A 21,573-nucleotide genomic window follows, 5' to 3' on the forward strand; every position below is an offset into this window, starting at 1 on the left:
GGAAAAATCAAAGCTGCACAATGATTGGCTGCTATGAGCAACTAGACCAGTTTTTTGTTACGCAAAGACAAAGAAGTTCCACAGCACTGGACCAAATGTGGGTGCACCCCTCTCCAGGACCTGATCCACGGCCCCTTGGAGTGGGCACAGAGAAAAGACAGTGAGGCAGCACTGCCAAAATTAAATAGCTTAAAGAGGCTCTGTCACCAGATTTTCAAACCCGTATCTCGTATTGCAGCAGATCGGCGCTTCAATGTAGATTACTGTAACGTTTTTTTTTTTTAAAACGAGCATTTTTGGCCAAGTTATGACCATTTTTATATTTATGCAAATGAGCCTTTCTTAAGTACAACTGGGCGTGTTTAAAGTTACGTACAAGTGGGCGTGTATTGTGTGTGTACATCTGGGCGTTTTTACTTGTTTTACTAGCTGGGCGTTGTGAATGGAAGTGTATGATGCTGACGAATCAGCATCATCCACTTCTCTTCGTCAACACCCAGCTTCTGGCAGTGCACAGACACACAGCGTGTTCTCGAGAGATCACGCTGTGACGTCACTTCCTGCCCCAGGTCCTGCATCGTGTCGGACGAGCGAGAACACATTGGCACCAGGCGACAGAGGCTACAGTTGATTCTGCAGCAGCATCAGCGTTTGCAGGTAAGTCGATGTAGCCTCTGTCGCCTGGTGCCGATGTGTCCTCGCTCGTCCGACACGATGCAGGACCTGGGGCAGGAAGTGACGTCACAGCGTGATCTCTCGAGAACACGCTGTGTGTCTGCACTGCCAGAAACTGGGTGTTGACGAAGAGAAGTGGATGATGCTGATTCGTCAGCATCATACACTTCCATTCACAACGCCCAGCTAGTAAAACAAGTAAAAACGCCCCGATGTACACACACAATACACGCCCACTTGTACTTAACTTTAAACACGCCCAGTTGTACTTAAGAAAGGCTCATTTGCATAAATATAAAAATGCACATAACTTGGCCAAAAATGCTTGTTTTTGAAAAAACCAAAACGTTACTGTAATCTACATTGCAGCGCCGATCTGCTGCAATACGAGATAGGGGTTTGAAAATCTGGTGACAGAGCCTCTTTAATTTACCTGTGCAACATTTCAGTCCAGCAGGACCTTTCTCAAGCATAAAAAAAACCACACCAAATGTCAAGTATATAAGGACTCACAGAATCATTCACAATTAAATAACCAATACAAAAATGCACAATATTATGATGGGACATACAGCAACAGTGTCTCAAACCCACATATATCTGTAATAAGCGATTATACATAAAAATATAGAAAATTACAGGACTAATACCAATAATAGACAGTCCAATATGAATATAAAGATTAAGAGTAATAATCAATCATTCGTGTGCGTGTAACAAAATCAATTATACTTTCATATCTGTAAAGAAAGGATGGACCAACTCCTCGTGGGCTACGGCGTCGTTTCAGCGCTACTGCGCACGTCTCAATGTAACCAGGGAAGGAGTCAACACACTAGACCCCCAACTATCTACCGCGCATGCTCCAAATTCCAAAATCTCGCAAGACGACTGTCATGCCCGGCCAAACGCGCGCTTGCGTACACGACTATAGTACACAAAACGCCATTTTAAAGTAGGGCAAATTTAAATCTGACCGTGTTATAGGCGGAAAGGGATTAATAGTAATGGTATTAAGGATAAGTGGGTGGAAAAGAGGGAATACTCTACAAAGCCCCAAACAAATATACCTTGTCCGGAGGAAGATCCCCAAGTGTCACCACCCTGATCTAGTGTGCAACAAATATTGCGGATCTAGCAAATATATAATGCCTCTACAATAAATAACTTTTAAAGAGACAGTGCCTCTACTTTAAAATGGCGTTTGTGTACTATAGCCATGTACGCATGCGCGTGTTTGGCCAGGCATGACATAGCGTCTTCTCGTGAGATTTTGGTATTTGGCGCATAAGCGGTAGATAGTTGGGGGGTCTAGCGCGTTGACACATTCCCTGGTTACATTGAGACGTGCGCAGTAGCGCTGGAAGCAACGACACCGAAGCCCACGAGGAGTTGGTCCATCCTTTCTTTACAGATATGAAAGTATAATTGATTTTGTAACACACTTGGGTGAGTGATTCATTATTACACTATTAGTCTTTATATTCATATTGGACTATTATTGGTATTAGTCCTGTAATTTTCTATATTTCTCTGTATAATCACTTATTACAGATCTATGTGGGTTTGAAACATTGTTGCTGTATGTCACATTATAATATTGTGCATTTTTGTATTGATTGTTATTTAATTGTGAATGACTCGGAGTCCTTATATATTTTGCATTTGGTGCGTTTTTTTATGCATGAGAAAGGTCCTGCTGGACGGAAACGTTGCACGGATGAATAAAGCGGCTATTTCATTTTGGAAGTGCTGCCTCGCGGTCTTTTCTTAGTTTTCTTGTTAGACTTTTAAATGTGGCCCAATGTCTAGATATTCACCGACTATTAAAAATCTTTACCTTGCGTGCCATGATAAGTCCAGATGGCCTATGACGAACTTTTGTCACCACTCCTCCATTGCCTGCCCCAAGCTCACATATTCTTTCAAAGTCATCATCTTTTAGCTCTCCAACCTTTGCTTTCTGTGTAAGAAAAGCTTCCAGACGCTTCTTCTGTTGATCATCAAGATCCAACTCCTCTAACTTTTTTTGGAGATCTACAAGATTTGCCCTATACAAGGTAAAAATCTTAAATTACATGTCAAATATTTTCATGTGAATATGTATCTGGTCTTACTTCATGTAACAATCTCACAGAAAGAAAAAGAGATTCTAAAAGGTGGCAGTGGAAGGGACAATCAACCCCCGAAATGACTAGTGATACAATATATCTTTTCTATTGGGACGCTAGCTTCTGAAGTGGCATCCATTCAAGATCTGCAACAATAGGAATGATTTTCAATCTGGAAAATCGTTCCCACTGTTGTATTCTTGGACTACTGAATACGTAGTACGATACTTTATTATGACCAATCGAACAATGTAACATATTCATAGTTTTCAACATTGTTTTAGCGACTGTGAAAGGGAGCAAAATTTGTTTATGCAACTCCATTTTGTATGAAAGAATTCATTTTCTTTCAAGAATCATTGCTGCTTTAAAGTGTCTGACTAGTTATATGTTTTTATTCCTTAGCGAATGTTAGGATTCCTTGTTATGGAGAATATAGCTAAAAATTTACCAGTTCTTTCAAGCCTGCGGCCCCATAACATCTGGGAATACAGTTTGTTTACCATTTTGTTATGGGCAATAGACTGGTGATTTGGCAGCTGTGGGGGGGTCAATATGACCCAAAAGTCTGTGACGTTGCATGTTATGGCAAATTGTAGTCTTACATTTAAAGAGTCTTTCATGCTCGCGATTGGTTCAGCACGACCAACTACCCATTGTACGCTATTGGCTGAACCAGAGTCAACCTCAAATTGTAAATGATTGGCTAAAGTTCAAGCCTACACCACTTTTGAAAGATATCGTAATTGCATTTTTTTTTCAATAAAGAGAGAAGGATATTTTGGGTGTACAAAGCATGGTCTGTGTCTCTTACTTCTCTCCAATAGATCGATGTAACTAATGGATTTGGATCTGGATAAACGTACCGGACAGGTGTCAGTTGACACTCCCACACAAACCTTCAGTCTAATATATATTGGCCAGGACTGCGTCAACTGTAAGGGCCTGTTCACATCAGTGTTGCCCTTCCGTCGAGGGGTTCCGTTGGAGGTTTCCATCGGGTTAACCCCTCAACAGAAAGGCAAACGGAAACCTTAGCTTCCGTGTTTGCATCACCATTGATCTCAATGTTGACAGAAACTTTGCTAATGGTTTCAGTTTGTCACCGTTGTGAACGGGTTCCGTTGTGTTGATGGAATAAATAGCGCAGTTGACTTCCAGGCAATGTGATGACACAAAGGTGCAGGGCTTGTTACAGTATGTGTATCACAGCTGTGTCTTCTAATAATCCCAGCACCTGAGAGTCCACCACATGACCATAATTTGATTCACTGGAAGTAAACAAACAATGAAGGTTCCTACTGAATAAAAACAAGCAGAGGTTTTGAAAACTGTGGAATTAATACAGAAAGTATATCAGAAAATTGTTAACCTAATTATACAAAACAGTACCTCAATTTGCTGAAACTGGATTACCCCTTTAGTCTTTATACAGTGGCAAGAAAACTTGTTTACTTTGATCCTAACCCTTGCCTGTTCTCTTTAACCCCTTTAGAACTGAGCCTGTTTTGGCCTTGTGGCACAGCCCATTTTTTCAAATCTGACATGTGTCACTTTATGTGGTAATAATTCCAGAATGCTTTTACCTATCCAAGCGATTCGGAGATTGTTTTCTCGTGACATATTGTACTTTATGTTCGTGAAAAAATTTGGTCGACAAATTTAATATTTATTTCTGAAAAACACCAAAATTTAGAGAAAATTTGCAAAAAATAGAATTTTTTAAAATGTAAGTGTATCTGCTTGTAAAACAGACAGTAATACCACACAAAATAGTTACTAGTTAACATTTCCCATATATCTACTTTATGTTTGCACCATTTTTTTTTTTTAACATACTTTACATTTTTTAGGACATTACAACCATTAGAACTTTAACAGCAATTTCTCACATTTTCAAGAAAATTACAAAAGGCTATTTTTTCAGGGACTAGTTCAGTTCTGAAGTGACTTTGAGGGCCTTATATATTAGAAAGTCACCATAAATCACCCCATTTTAAAAAAACTGCACCCCTCAAAGTATTCACAACAGCATTCTCAAAGTCTCTTAACCCTTTAAGAGTTTCACAGGAATTAAATCAATGTAGTGGTGAAATTTTAGAATTTAATTTTTTTGGGCTGAAATTCATTTGTAATAAAAAAAAAATTCTGTAAAACAGAAGGTTATACCAGAGAAACGCATCTCAATATTTATTGCCCAGATTCTGCAGTTTTAGAAATATCCCACATGTGGCCCTAGTGTGATAATAGACTGAAGCACCGGCATCAGAAGCAAATGAGCACCAAGTGGATTTTGGGGCCTCCTTTTTTTTTTAAATTATATTTTAGGCACCATGTCAGGTTTGAAGAGATCTTGTGGTGCCAAAGCAGTGGAAACCCCCCAAAAGTGACCCCATTTTGGAAACTACACCCCTCAAGTAATTTTTCTAGTGGTATAGTTAGCATTTTGACCCCACAGTTTTTTTGCAGAATTTAGTGGAAATAGACTGTGAAGATGAAAATCTACTTTTTTTCTGAAAAAAAATTTGAATTTCTACAAGGAATGACAGGAGAAAAAGCACCCCAACATTTGTAAAGCAATTTCTTCCGATTACGGCAATGCCCCATATGTGATTATAAACTGCTGTTTGGACCCACGGCGGGGCTCAGAAACTAAGGAGCGCAATTTGTAACACAGATTTTGCTGGAATGGTCTTCAGTTGCCATGTTGTGTTTGCAGAGCTCCAGTACAGTGAAGTGACCCCATTTTGGAAACTGCACCCCACAAAGAATTTATGTAGGGGTGTGATCACTTTTATGACCCCCATAGTATTTCTGGCTTGCAAAATAAATTGTTACATTTTTTACAAATGCGCCATTTTTTTGGGCAGATTTTTCAGACACAACATATAAGTGAAGTAAAGTGCCTCAATATTTATTGGGGTATTTCTTCTGACTTTAGAAATACCCCCAAAGTGATCTAAATATGTTATCTGGACACATAGCAGTCCCTGGAAGTGAAGAAGCACCACAAAAATTGAGGCCTTATTTTTACTTAGATGATTTTTAGCCACAAGCATAGGCCTAAAAAAATTGTGCAGCTCATACACATATGTTATAGTATTAGGTATTCATCTAGGGGTATAATGAGTGTTTTTAGTTTTGTCACACTTTTTTTTTTTTTTTTTTTTTTTTTTTAGAGTGTCCAATTTTAAAAATGGGTAAAAGACCAGAATGATAAGGGTTGTGTGGGGGTTTCAAAAGTATAATTTTTTTTAATCCAGTGAGGTGTGGAAGATGCGGAAGCAGTTCTTAATGCAGAGTCCGGGTTTTGATGGACAGGTGTCGCACTGATATATGGTATCCTTACAGATACCCTTTTTTGCACAGACACGGCACCTTTTCTGTGCCCGCCGTTTTTTTGGTGTTGCAGGCACTTCACTTGGAAAGTGCTGCCCAGGAACGATACGGCAAGAACTACTTGAAGCAGCAGATGTTTCCCCCACCTCGTCTCCAAGCAATAGAAATGTAATAATTTTTTCTTGGTACTCCAAGTAGGTACCCGGGTGGCCAGCTTTATGGAAAATTGAAAATGAATTGTACAGATGGCACTGTACAGGGTACACTCACAATCTTTTGTACCAAATTTAGCTTTTCCGCATGGCATTATACGGTTTTAACACCTGGTCATTCAGGTCTACCCCCCCCCCCCCATTAATTTTTTTTATATGCCCGAATGCACACAGGCTTCATTGTGGACGTTGTGAATCCACGTGTGGGGACAGGGGTGCAGCTGGCATCATGCATAGATGTCAGCATGCATACATCTTTTTTATCCCGGTATTTCAAACAGGACCCCATCCTGCACCAATGCCCTGCTTTCTCCAATTTGCAGGGATTGGCCGATGATGGTCTTGGGCAGGTGCTGCTGTTTTTTTCGGACCGTCCCACATGCCACTGTTTTTTTTGTCTTTTAGACATTTGAACAGGGGTACACTTGTGTACCAGTTGTCCAAGTACAAGTTGTACCCCTGATCTAACAGTGGGTGTAGGAGGTCCCACACTATCCCCTATTGTGGACAGTATGGGGGGGGGACAATTTGGGGGCTGTATTGTCCTGTCCTTCCCCTCATAGATCCGGAAAGCATGTGTGTATCCGGTCTCAGACTCACACTGCTTATAGACCTTGATCCTGTACCTGGTGCGCTTATTGGGCAAATATTGGCGAAACTTCAGCCTACCCTTGAAGTGCACCAGGGATTCATCAACTGAAATCTCTTTGTCGGGGATGTAGATTTCGGGAAACTTTTGGGGAAAAAAGTTTATGAGGGGCCGAATTTTAAAAAGTTTGTTGGAATTGGGGTCATCTGGGGTGGGGGGCATAGGGAGTTGTCACTAAAGTGCAGAAATTTTTGGATTGCCTCAAAGCGGGGTCTGGTCATTGTATTGCGGTACAATGGACAATGATAAAGATTGTCCGTGGACCAGTAGGATCTCACTTTGGGCTTTTTAGTGAGACCCATGTTGAGGACTAACCCCGAATATTTTTGCATTTCTGCACAATTAGTTGGTTGCCAACGATTGGGCTGGGCATAAAATGAGTTTGGGTGTTCGGCTATAAATTGGTGGGTGTAGAGGTTGGTTTGGTCCACCATAAGCTCTATCAAATTGTCGGTAAAGAACAATTTGAAATATCCAATTACAGGCAGTCCTTCCGTCTGCACATGAATTCCTGCCACAGCAGTAAATTCTGGGATTTGGGGGGTGACCAATCACTGCTGGAAGTACCAGGGTCAGGCAGAACGACAGTTTCAGGGTCAGGTAGAACCTGGGCACTAACCCTCCTGCGACTACGAGGAGGTTTCTCGTTGTCACTAGGAGGATGAGAGAAAGAACTCTGGTTCCTCACCACTCGCGGAGTCCGTATCGGATGTGATCATGGCATACCGCCTCTTCAGCGGTGTAGTAACGCTTCGCAGCCATTGTGTGTGTGTATATATATATATATATATAGTTTATAAACACGTAGCTGTATCAACGTTACGTTGTATAACAAAAAAAATGTTTACGTTTTTCACACTAAAGCACTAAACACTAACTAACACGAATAATTTTTTTGGGGGCTTTGTTTTTTTTATAACACTTAGTACCACTTACTAACTGACACGAATGCTGACTGCCAAGTGACGAGACTGACCGCTACGGATTGACGCCAACTGACGCTACGGATTGACGCCAACTGACGCTTAACGCTTCAGATTGACGCTAACAAAATCGGATGAAAAAAAAAAAGAAAATCTCCCTTAGGGTATGTTCACACGCCCCATTTACGGACGTAATTCGGGCGTTTCACGCCTTGAATTACGTACGAAAATACGGCTCCAAACATCTGCCCATTGAAATCAATGGGGTTACGATGTTCTGTGCATACAGGCTTTTTTTTTTTACGTAAAAAGACGCCCGCGTCAAAGAAGTGCATGTCACTTCTTGAGACGTAATTGGTAAGCAGTTTTTCATTGACTCCATTGAAAAACAGCCCCAATAACGTCCGTAATTGACGCCGCGAAAAACGCGAGTACAAGCACTGATCTCTCCAACTTCTCTTCACCTACTAAGAGATCAGAGCCTGTATCCGGTATTTTTCACCCACCCTGGGTGAAAAACGCACTGATAGGTGGGTCTAAACAGACTCACCAATCACCACTGATATTGGTCCATTGCCGGTCACATGGGGCATGGGACATGGGGGGAGGGGGGGGTCCCATAGTAACGGTTTCTGGACTCATTTCAAGTCCAGAAACAGTTTTCAACACTTTATTAGCAGAAGCGATGTAAAATCGGTGGATCTGTCAGATCCGCCGATTACATCGATCGCCGGCATTGGACCGTTTTTACGGGTCCAATGCCGGTGACTGGGGAGTGTCAGCTGTTGGGGACAGCTGTCCTCCCTGTTCCCGGTGCAAACTGCCACCGACAGTGTGCACCGGGAACCACGTCCTTGTGCGCGAAGACACTGGCCGCTGGGACGTACAGTTGCGTTGTGGTGCGCCTAGGGGTTAACAGACACCTACAAAGTGTCAACAGTGCAGACCAGATCACCAGCTTCTGACCTCGCTATTCTAGTCACATGCTACATCATATTTTGAAGTGGTGGATATACTTTTGTGATTTTCAATAACACGTCATGTCTTTTTATGCTCTCTTACTCAGATGATCCATCATTTGTTGGTGAAGGTCCTTCAGCTATTGTTGGGGCTATGTTCAGCGCAGGTAAAATCGGCTTCTTTTTAGCTGGCATGTTACCACCTATAAAAAGACAATTATCACATTATAGCTTGTTTGTTGTCAGTTTCGTTTTTATGTTCAATACATTTCTAGTAAAGTATTTTTGTATGTTTCCTTTTTACAAAAGATATTTAGTGCAGAAATAAATAGTTTACACGAAGCCACATAATACAGTAAGTAGCAGTGCAGTCACTATTAGTATCTAGTTTCTCACAGATTTTATATGATTCCTGTATGCAATCGTACAGAGGTACAGTGTGGCAGGTCTTCAGATGGCCACTAAAATCTACCAAAAAATATAATTTGGCTCCTTAATTTTTACACAAGGTTTGTATGTAGTCTGTAACCACGGAGACACATAGGTCTACAAAGGAGGGAACTACACAAAACGCTAGACGATCTTTTTAACCAAGACTACTTGTAAAGTTACTTAACTCCTTCAGGACTGAGCCTGTTTTGGCCTTAAAGAGACTCTGTCACCACATTATAAGTGTCCTATCTCCTATATAAGGAGATCGGCGCTGTAATGTAGGTGACAGTAATGCGTTTTATTTTAAAAACGATCTTTTTTCACAACGTTAGGAGCGATTTTGGTTTATGCTAATGAGCTTTCTTAATGCCCAAGTGGGCGTACTTTTACTTTCGACCAAGTGGGCGTTGTACAGAGGAGTGTATGATGCTGACCAATCGGCATCATGCACTTCTCTCCATTCATTTACACTGCACTAGCGATATAGATATATCACTATGTGCAGCCTCATACACAAGCCCTAACATTACTAGTGTCCTGATAATGAATACACATGACCATCCAGCCTGGACGTCATGTGTACTCAGAATCCTGACACCTCTGACTCTTTTTTGTGAGATTCCGGCAAATGAAACCAAATCTCGTTTAGCTCCGTAATCTCGCAAGTGGTGACAGAGCCTCTTTAAAGAAGAGTCGATTTTTTCAAATCTGCCAAGTGTCATTTTACGTGCTAATAACTTGGGAATGCTTTTACCTATCCAAGCGAGTCTGAGATTGTTTTCTCGTGACATTGTACTTTATGCTAGTAAAAATATTTGGTCGATAAATTTTAATGTATCGGCTTGTAACAGATAGATATACCACACGTCTACTTTATGTTGGCATCCTTTTATTTTTCTACAACGTTTCTACGACGCCAAATTGTAAACAGAAGCAGAGATTTCTAACATTTTCAAGAAAATTTCAAAAGGCTATTTTTACAGGGGCCAGTTCAATTGTGAAGTGGCTTTGAAAGGCCCATACAATACAAACCCACCATAAATCACCCCATTTTTAAAAACTGCACCCTTCAAAGTATTCAAAACAGCATTTAGAAAGTTTCTTAACACTTTAGGCAATTCACAGGAACTGAAGCAAAGTAGAGGTGAAATTTACAATGTTTTATTTTTTATGGGCAGAAATTCAAGTTTTAATCCATTTTTTCTGTAAAGCCATGTTAAGATGTGGCGGAATTTATCCACTGCAAATGTTGGTGCAGATTCGGGGCAATTACGCAACAAATCCGCACCAACATTTGCATATTTGACAGGTAATTCAGACGTTGCGGATATCACAGCAGACTTGCCACAGATTTCAGTTTTTGCATTGCAAAGGCTGAAATCCGCAGTGAAATTCCGCTTCTTCTCCGCAACATAATGAGCATGCTGCGGAGGGAAAATTCTGCACCACAGCCTAATTTCCACAGTTATTTTCCGCAACGTCTGAATTAAGTTTCCTAAAAAAGTGTATAGAAACAAAATGTAAAAAACGGCTGCTGCAGAATTCCACTGCAGACTGTCCACAGCGGAATTCAACAGCAATTCCACCACGTCTGAATGTGCCCTAATACGGAAGGTTTTACCAGAGAAATGCAACGCAATATTTATTGCCCAGATTCTGAAGTCTCAAAACCTCCTAAGGTACCAGTACAGTAGAAATTCCCCAGATGTGACCGCATTTGAGACTTTACCTCTCGGAGGAATTAAATTAGGGTTGTAGTGAATATTTTGACCCCACAGGTTTCTTTGTTTTATAGATGGTTAGAATTGTGCCACGAATATTTTAATCTGCATTTTTTTCCAATAGGTCTTTTCAAAGCAACAGGCAACATTTTTCATTTTTACAAGGAATACAGGAGAGAAGAAAAAAACACCCCAAAATTTGTCATGCAATTTCTCCCAAGTGAGTGAATACCCCATATGTGGTCGGAAACTGCTATTTGGAAACACAGCAAGGCTCTAAAGGGAAGGAGCTCCATTTGGTTTTTGGAGTGGAGATTTTACAAGATTAGTTTTCTGACACCATGTTGAATGGAGCGAAGGTACCACAGTAAAGTGGAAAGCCCCGAAAAGTTACCCCATTTTGGACACTACATCCTTCAAGGAATTTTATCATTTAAGCATTTTGACCCCACAAGTGTTTGGCAAAAGTTAGTATACAATAAATGTTGCAAATTTCAAATTGCCATTTTTCCAGATATGCCATTTCAGTGCCCAATGTGTTGTGCTCAGCTTTTACCACTGGAGACACACACCCCATAAATTGTTAAGCGGGCTCCCCAGAGTACAGTAATATTCCATATGTGGTCAAACTGCTGTTTGGGAACACTGCCAGGCTCAGAAGGAGCACCATTTTGCCTTTGTAGCGCAGATTTTGCTCGGTAGTTTTGTTTGGGTTTTATCCTGATATTTCAGCTTATGTGGGGGTATATGTAAGCTGGGCTGAGTGCACCAGGGTATATGTAAGCTGGGCTGAGTGCACCAGGGTGCATCAGGGTATATGCAAGCTGAGGGGGGGGGGGGGGGGAAGAGTGCATCAGGGTATATGCGAGGGGGGGGGAAGAGTGCATCAGGGTATATGCGAGGGGGGGGGGGGGGAAGAGTGCATCAGGGTATATGCGAGGGGGGGGGGGGAAAGAGTGCATCAGGGTATATGCGAGGGGGGGGGGGGAAAGAGTGCATCAGGGTATATGCGAGGGGGGGGGGGGAAAGAGTGCATCAGGGTATATGCGAGGGGGGGGGAAAGAGTGCATCAGGGTATATGCGAGGGGGGGGGAAAGAGTGCATCAGGGTATATGCAAGCCGGGCGGGGAGTGCATCAGGGTATATGCAAGCCGGGCGGGGAGTGCATCAGGGTATATGCAAGCCGGGCGGGGAGTGCATCAGGGTATATGCAAGCCGGGCGGGGAGTGCATCAGGGTATATGCAAGCCGGGCGGGGAGTGCATCAGGGTATATGCAAGCCGGGCGGGGAGTGCATCAGGGTATATGCAAGCCGGGCGGGGAGTGCAACAGGGTATATGCAAGCCGGGCGGGGAGTGCAACAGGGTATATGCAAGCCGGGCGGGGAGTGCAACAGGGTATACGCAAGCCGGGCGGGGAGTGCATCAGGGTATACGCAAGCCGGGCGGGGAGTGCATCAGGGTATACGCAAGCCGGGCGGGGAGTGCATCAGGGTATACGCAAGCCGGGCGGGGAGTGCATCAGGGTATACGCAAGCCGGGCGGGGAGTGCATCAGGGTATACGCAAGCCGGGCGGGGAGTGCATCAGGGTATACGCAAGCCGGGCGGGGAGTGCATCAGGGTATACGCAAGCCGGGCGGGGAGTGCATCAGGGTATACGCAAGCCGGGCGGGGAGTGCATCAGGGTATACGCAAGCCGGGCGGGGAGTGCATCAGGGTATACGCAAGCCGGGCGGGGAGTGCATCAGGGTATACGCAAGCCGGGCGGGGAGTGCATCAGGGTATACGCAAGCCGGGCGGGGAGTGCATCAGGGTGTATGCAAGCCGGGCGGGGAGTGCATCAGGGTGTATGCAAGCCGGGCGGGGAGTGCATCAGGGCATAATAGGATGATGTAATAATGGGGTGAATGAATAATGGGGTGAATGAATAATAAAATTAATAATCTATGGATTGGTGTAGTACGCTTTGAACCAATCTTATGCACAGGCCGGGTTTTTTGGGTATTGTACAGAATATCTGCGCTCCAGTATTGCCTAATCTTTGACTTCTTCACTAGTCCTATAAACAGCACAAGGTCCTAAAGTTTCCTCATCTCCGCTAAATCTACAGGGTCCACCTGTGGGGTCTAGCAAATGATGATGTGAGGTTTTTAGTGAAAAACTAAAGGACCTAAAAAACTAGTCTGGGCCGTCATTTAGCATCATTGCGTTCTGAGAGTCATAACGTTTTATTTTTCCATTGACGGAGCTGTGTGAGGGCTTGTTTTTTGTGGAACGAACTGTCATTTTTATTGGTTCCATTTTGGCGAACACGCGATTCGATTTTATCACTATTCCATTTTTGGGAGACCAAGAAACCAAACTCTAGCACGGTTTTATTTTTTCCTTTTCTACAGTGTTCACCGTGCAGTATAAACAACATGTTAACTTTATTCTGCGGGTCAATACGATTACAGTGATAATAAAAAAAAAAAAAAAAAAAAAGTACACATTTTGTACGTTTTACTACTTTCACACTATAAAAATACTCTTTTCTAAAAAATAAAAATCATGTTCTAGTGTTGCCATTTTTTGACAGCCATAAAGTTTTTATTTTTCAGGTCATATGGATGTGGGAGGGCTTGTTTTTTGCGTAACCAACTGTAGTTTTTGTGGGTACTTTTTTTTTTTACATTTTTATTTAGACAAGATGACCAAAAAAAGAAATGCAGTGAGTGTTTTTTATGGTGTTCACCATGCGGAAAAAACAACATGACATTTTTATAATTCAGGCTTTTCCGAACGCTGCGATACCTATTATATATAGGTTTTTTTTTCCGTTATTTTTCAATTTTAACCCCTTCAGTACCCAGCCTGTTTTGGCTTTCAGGACATAGCCGATTTTTTCAAATCCGACATGTGTTAATTTATGTAGTAATAACTCCGGAATGCTTTTACCTATCCAAGCGATTCTAAGAATGTTTTCTCGAGACATGTTGTACTTTATGTTAGTGAAAATATGGTCGATAAATTTGGTATTTATTTTGGAAAAACACCAAAATGTAAAGAAAATTAGCATGATTCTAAATTTAAACGTATCTGCGTGTAAATCATAGTAATACCACACAAAATAGTTACTAATTAAAATCCTCCATATGTCTACTTTACGTTTGCATCGTTTTCTGAACGTACTTTTATTTTTCTAGGACGTTACAAGGCTTAGAACTTTAGCTGCAATTTCTCATATTTTAAAGAAAATTTCAAAAGGCCATTTTTTCAGGGACCAGTTCAGAAGTGGCTTTGAGGGCCTTATATATTAGAAAATCCCCATAAAATCACCCCATTTTTAAAACTGCACCCCTCAAGGTATTCGAATCAGCATTCACAAAGTGTTAACCCTTTAGGCGTTTAACAGGAATTAAAGCAAAGTAGAGGTGAAATTTAAGAATTTTATTTTTTTTGCCGAAATTCATTTCGAATAAAAAAAATTTTGTAAGGCAGTAGGTTTTACCAGAGAAATGGAACTCAATATTTTATTGCCCAGATTCTGCAGTTTTTAGAAATATCCCACATGTGGTCCTAGTGCGCCAGTGGACTGAAGCACCGGCCTCAGAAGCAAAGGAGCACCTCATGGGGTCATACATTTTTTCATTAGAAATGAATTAACCCTTTCAGGACTGATCCATTTTTTGCTTTCTTATTTTCGTTTTTCACTCTCCGCCTTCCAAGAGCCATAACTTTTTTCTTTTTCCGTCAGAGCGGTGTGAGGGCTTATTTCTTGCGGGAGGCGTTGTAGTTTCTATTGACACCATTTAAGGTACCATAAAACGTACTGGAAAACATATTTGCGGGCTGAAACTGGAAAAAAAAAAACAAAAAAAAAAAAATGTTTTTGGGGGGTTTCATTTTTACAGCTTTCGCCGTGCGGTAAAAACGAAAGCTTTACTTTATTCTGCGGCTCTATACAATTACGGTGATACCAAATTTATATCATTTTTTTAAATATTCTACTACTTTTACAAAGAAAAATCTAATTGTTTAAATAAAAATTGTTTTGTTTCACCACATTCTGAGAGCCGTAACTTTTTTATTTTTCGGTTAATTGAGCGGTGGGAGGTCTTATTTTTTGCGGGACGAGCTATAGTTTTTATTGGTACCATTTTTTGGAAACATAAAAAGTGATAAAAAAGTTGTGTTACATTTTTTTTTGAGAGATAAGGTGATAGCGATTTTGGCGGTTTAAATTATTTACGTTTTTTATGGTGTTCCCCGTGCAAGTTAAATAATGGTATATTGTAATAGTTGGGCCTTTTACGGACGTAGCGATACCAATTTTGTTTATTTTTTTACATTACTTTAGAAGAAAAAGGGGAAAAGGGTTTTGTTTTTTACTACTACTACTACTACTACTACTACTACTACTTTTAATTCTTCTACACACTTTATTAGTCCCCTTAGGGGAATTGCAGTATATTGTTATTTTTACAGGCTTCAGTAAAAGCACGATCGCTGTTCCTGTCCATTAGTCCAGGGTGTCCGCTGTAATACACAGCAGACACCCGCAGCGTATGGAGCGAGCTCAGCACGTGAGCCCGCTCCATATATAAACCCCCACACCATGACGTGCAATTAAGTCACAGTGCGCAAAGGGGTTAATGTACAGCGGATGGTTTAAAGTGAATATTGCAATTTTCCACTGGTATGCCATTTTAGTGCATAATATGTTGTGCCCAGTTTGTGCCACTGAAGACAAATACCTCATAAAACGTTAAGCCGGGTATGGTGATGCCATATATGTGGACGCAAACTTCTGTTTGGGTACGCTGCAGGGGTCAGAAGGGAGGGAGCGCCATTTTGCTTTTTGAGCAGATTTTGCTTGGTAGTAGTACTGTTTAGGGTATTGCTGGTATTTCAGTTTATAATGTGGGGACATATGTAAGCTGGGCAGAGTAGATCAGGGCATAATAAGAGGATATAATCATGCGGTAAATAAATAATAATTCAGATATGTGCCCGGTGTCGCACTGATAAATGGCGCCTGATCTTATCCGCTTTTTGAACAATCTGCACATTTTGCATCGCCATATTCTGAGAGCCCGAACTTATTTATTTTTTCTCCACCAGAGCTGTGTGAGGGCTTATTTGTTGCGGGACAATCTGTAGTTTTCATTGGTACCATTTTGGGGTATATGCGTTTTATTAAATTTTTTTTGCAAGCCGGGTGACCAAAAATTCTGACAATGTTTTTTAGTTTATTTTTTTGCGGCGTACACCGTGCGCTATAAATGACAATTTTACTTTATTCTGCGGGTCGGTATGATTACAGTGATACCAGATGTATATAGGTTTCTTTATGTTTTGCAGCGTTTGCGGAATAAAATCACTTTTTTATAAAAATAATTTATTTTCTGTGTCACCATATTCTGAGAGCCGTAACTATTTTATTTTTTAGTCAAAAAAGCTGTGTAAGGGCTCGTTTTTTGCCGGATGGGTTGTAGTTTTTATCGGTACTATTTTCGGGTACATGCGACTTTTTGATCACTTTTTATTCTCTATTTTGGGAGGGGTGGTGACCAAAAAAAAATAGCGATTCTGGTGTAGTTTTTTTATTGTTTTTTTTTGGGGTGTTCATCGTGCGGGAAAAATAGCATTATAGTTTTATAGTTGGGGTCGTTACGAACGGGGTGATACCAGATATGTGTACTTTTTTTTAACGTGTTCATTTTTTTCCTATAATGAAAGTCTTATTATAGGAAAAAATGCTTTTTTTGTTTATATAACTTATTTTGACACTTTTTTGAAAACATTTTTATTACCTTTTTTTCACTTGTCCCACTAGGGGACATTTAGACTTCTAATGTATTCTAACAGTCATTGTGAAGTGACAGTCACACTGACAGGCAGCCTCGGAGGACCGGCTGGAGGCTGCTCCTCCGAGGCTTCCGTACATGGCAACCCGGAGGTCATTGTCTGGCCTCCGATTGCCACAACAAGCATCGGCAGCCCCCACAATCACTTTGTTGGGGCTGCCGATGTGCTTCAAACCCCTTAAATGCGGCAATCGCAATCGGTCGCCGCATTTATAGTGTTAATTGCCTAAATCAGCGGCGATGGTCCGCTGACCGGCAAGACTGGAGTGTCAGCTGTTGGGGACAGCTGACCTCCCGGTTCCCGGACACTGTCCGTTAAGACAGTCTACGCCGGGAACACTTAGCAACTGTACGTCCTGGTGCGGGAAGCAAACCCTCTGCAGGACATACAGTTGCGGCGCAGAGCGAGAAGAGGTTAAAGAATTGGATCAGGGAAACGGGGCAATTATTGTTTTTATAAAAGTTTATTTATTTATCTTAAACATTTTTTTTTACACTTACTAGGGGACTTGAAGAACTGGTCTTCGGATCCCCGGTACAATACACTACACTACTTATTTAGTGCAGTGTATTTTAACGGTCATTCTTCATCTGACAGTTAGCCTATGAGCCTATTAGGTCCTGCCTTGGTCAATAAGCTTCTATACCTGGCCAACCAGGAAGCCGTTGCTAGGCTTCCTGGTTGCCATAGCAACCATCAGCGCTCGCAGGGGGGGTACAGAGGGAGCCCCCTCCCTCTGTCACAAATGCGGCAGTCGCTATTGATTGCCGCATTTAAGGGGTTAAACGGTGGCGATCTGCAGTAAGTGCGATCGCCGCCGTTGCAGCGGGATGTCAGCTGTGTATTACAGTGGACACCCACTGAAGATGAAGCGAGCACAGCTCCTGTGCCCGCTTCATCTTCAGGAGGAGCCCGTTATGTCAGATTGCACTAAGTTACTTGCAATACCGATTTAATTTTGCGGGAAGGGGTTAAAGGTTAACTAAGCCTTCAGAAAACTTCTGACATGTCAGTCTTTCTATTGGGCCTGTAGACCAACTGCTCGGATTTTAGGGTATGTGCACACGATAACTGGCTTTTACGTCTGAAATTACAGACGGTTTTCAGGAGAAACCAGCTCCGTCGTTTCAGACGTAAATGCTCCTCCTCGCATTTTGCGAGGTGTCATTGACGCCCGTAATCTTGAGCTGTTCTTCATTGAATTCAATGAAAAACGGCTCAAATTAAGTTTCAAAGAAGTGTCCTGCACTTCTTTGACGAGGCAGTAATTTTACGCGTCGTCGTTTGACAGGTCGTCGGCACAGTACGTCGGCACACCCATTCAAATGAATGGGCAAATGTTTGCCGACGTATTGGAGCCGTATTTTCAGGCGTAAATCGAGGCATAATACGCCTCGTTTACGACTGAAAATAGGTCGTGTGAGCCCAGCCTTATTGGAGAACAAGCGGCTCAGCACTCACCCGAGCTCTTCTGCCACTTCATTTTCACGATCGTGGGGGTCAGAGTGCTCGGACCCACACCGATCAAAACTTCTGACACGGCACTATGACAGGTAAGTTGTATTGTATGAATGTATGTAAAAAATGAATATTTTTTTGCTACATGAACATGGCCTAAAAGGGGTTTTCCAAACTTGTAAAAAAAAATAAAAAACACAAGAAGGTACCTATTAGGTGTCTGAATTAGGCTGGGTTCACACACCCTATTTACGGACGTAATTCGGGCATTTTAACCTCGAATTACGTCCGAAAATACGGCTCCAACGCGCCGGCAAACATCTGCCCATTCATTTGAATGGGCTTTACGATGTTCTGCGCCGACGGTCATTTTTTTAACGCGCTGCTGTCAAAAGACGGCGCGTAAAAAAGACGCCCGCGTCAAAGAAGTGCCTGTCACTTCTTGGGACGTAATTGGAGCCGTTTTCCATTGCTTCCATAGAAAAACAGCTCCAATTACGTCCGTAATGGACGCTGAGAAAAACGCCTGCACTTGCCTTTACGTCTGAAATTCCGGAGCGGTTTTCTCCTGAAACCAGCTCCGTAATTTCAGGCGTATCAGACGTGTACGTGTGAACATACCCTTAGGGTTGGGCGATTTTGCCCAAAAAAATAAATAAATAGATTTATTTTTTTTTACCATCTGGGCGTAAACGCCTCCAAAAAAAGCCTACTATGACCAGACGGTGCCTACTGTAGACAGTGCCCATATATAAAGTGTTTCACAATGACCATGCAGATACTGCGACAACCCGCCATATAGTACAACACCCCCCACCACTGTAGCACCCTCTAGGAGCGGAATCCACAGCCAGAGCGTTGCCGACCCTCTGGCCGGGAACATCCATATATTGACAGGGATGTCAAGGGCTTTCCCAAGACAGGAGTCCCCGGCCAGAGATCTTGGGATGCTCTGGCCAGGGACTCCGCTTCTAGAGGGAGCCACTGAAGTCACGGTCCATATATGAATAGCGACGACAGGGGCTCCTCCTGGAGCGGAATCCCCAGCCACAGGTCGGCACCAACACAGCTACAAAGGCATGGTGGTGCTAGCTACAGGGGGTGTCGCACTATACTAGGAGTCCCTGCTTCCCCATGGAACCGTCGTTCCGTTTTGAAAAAAACATGTAACATCTTCCTGCCGCCAGATGCCAACGGAAAGGCAAGACAACTTATGTCATACTGTCACACCGTGGCGGAAGACTTCTCTAACGCCCCTGCCCTGCCAGAACTGGGTGGACTTATCACCAAGTTCCAGCAGGCTTTAGGGCTCCATGAGGCCCAAATTTCTGGCGCGGTCTCCACCGCCACCCAGAGCCAACCACTTACCACTCCTGCCCCTTACCCAGATCCTCCCCTGCCCACTACTGGTGCCCAATTTTTTCATTCCTTTTTCCCATACCACCCTACCACCTCCCCTCGTTACTACAATTTTTAGTTTAGCTCTGTGTGGGCTCGTTTTAAAGACATTAATAAAATAGGGGTAAATTATGGTGGGTGGGTAATAAGGGATCCGTTGATTGTTTTTCGTTTTGTAAAAATTATTTTTTTATAATTTCGGTACATTGTGTGTGTGTATTTTTTTTCCCGTTCATTTTCATGGGGTTTTCACACTAAAGGCATTTATGACATCCACAGGATATGTCATAAATGTCAGGTGGGGGTCCCAGAGTTTGGACCCGCATCTATCCGTCTCCAGAACGGGGCTCCCTATACCCCGTTCAGCCACTCTGTGTTGCGGCTGAATGAGGTTAATTTCCGTCCACGATATAGGTTATATGGTCTTGAGTTACGTAAGCAATGCAACTCCCTGAGCTACGCTGTTTACGTAAGTCTCATAGAAGTTAATGGTAGTTACAGAAACAGCGTAATTCACATGCTACGCTGCTTCTGTAACTGCCATTCACTACTATTGGAGTTACGGAAACTGCGTAGCTCAACAAATTACGCTGTTTACGTAACGCACGACAATAAAACGTTTTTCATGGTTGGAAAACACCTTATTCAGTGGCTGAATGGGATTTAAGGGCCCCGTTCTTGTGATAGGTGCGGTTCCCAGAGTGGAGACCCGCATCTATCTGACATTTATGACATATCTAATGGATATGTCATAAATGTCCCTCATGCGAAAACCCCTTTAAGGGATACATATCCCATTAGCGTAAATCCACTCTATTTAACCCCTTAATGACCGGGCATGTTTGTACCTTAATGACCAAGCCAGATTTGTCAAATCTGGTATGTCTGACTTTATCAGAGAATAACTCTGTGAAAGTTTTGAATATCCAAGTAATTCTGACATTGTTTTTTCGTCACATGTTGTACTTTATTTTAGTGGTAAAAGTAGACTGATACGATTTGCAGAAATTAATAAAAAAATAGAGAAATTTTAGAAATTTTGTAAAAATTATCATTTTTACCTATTTTTAACTGCAATATGTCACATATGTACATATTTTTCTAATTAAAGAGGCTCTGTCACCAGATTTTGCAACCCCTATCTGCTATTGCAGCAGATAGGCGCTGCAATGTAGATTACAGTAACATTTTTATTTTTAAAAAACGAGCATTTTTGGCCAAGTTATGACCATTTTTGTATTTATGCAAATGAGGCTTGCAAAAGTACAACTGGGCGTGTTGAAAAGTAAAAGTACAACTGGGCGTGTATTATGTGCGTACATCGAGGCGTGTTTACTACTTTTACTAGCTGGGCGTTCTGATGAGAAGTATCATCCACTTCTCTTCAGAACGCCCAGCTTCTGGCAGTGCAGATCTGTGACGTCACTCACAGGTCCTGCATCGTGTCAGACGAGCGAGAACACATCGGCACCAGAGGCTACAGTTGATTCTGCAGCAGCATCAGCGTTTGCAGGTAAGTAGCTACATCGACTTACCTGCTAACGCCGATGCTGCTGCAGAATCAGATGTAGCCTCTGGTGCCGATGTGTCCCCGCTCGTCTGACACGATGCAGGACCTGGGGAAGTGACGTCACAGCGTGATCTGCCAGAAGCTGGGCGTTCTGAAGAGAAGTGGATGATACTTCTCGTCAGAACGCCCAGCTAGTAAAAGTAGTAAAAACGCCCCGATGTACGCACATAATACACGCCCAGTTGTACTTTTACTTTTCAACACGCCCAGTTGTACTTTTGCAAGCCTCATTTGCATAAATACAAAAATGGTCATAACTTGGCCAAAAATGCTCGTT

At 42.3% G+C, this 21,573-nt stretch overlaps 1 protein-coding gene across 3 annotated transcripts in view; it reads right to left on the reverse strand.

The window, feature by feature from the left end:
- MAP2K2 (mitogen-activated protein kinase kinase 2) overlaps positions 1-21,573 on the reverse strand; it is a 62,522-nt gene that overhangs the window by 33,111 nt on the left and 7,838 nt on the right. For 2 of the 3 annotated variants that reach the window (XM_075864240.1, XM_075864232.1), the window contains exons 2-3: positions 8,972-9,071; positions 2,516-2,726 (exon numbers count right to left, since the gene is read on the reverse strand). In XM_075864240.1, coding sequence (XP_075720355.1) covers positions 2,516-2,726; positions 8,972-9,063 — 303 coding nt within the window. In that variant the 5' untranslated portion in view covers positions 9,064-9,071. Of the gene's footprint in view, positions 1-2,515; positions 2,727-8,971; positions 9,072-21,573 lie in introns of those variants that run through there. The other variant, XM_075864248.1, reaches the window with a different exon arrangement.

Source organism: Rhinoderma darwinii, chromosome 1, assembly GCF_050947455.1.
Source record: "Rhinoderma darwinii isolate aRhiDar2 chromosome 1, aRhiDar2.hap1, whole genome shotgun sequence".
NCBI lineage: Eukaryota > Metazoa > Chordata > Amphibia > Anura > Rhinodermatidae > Rhinoderma > Rhinoderma darwinii.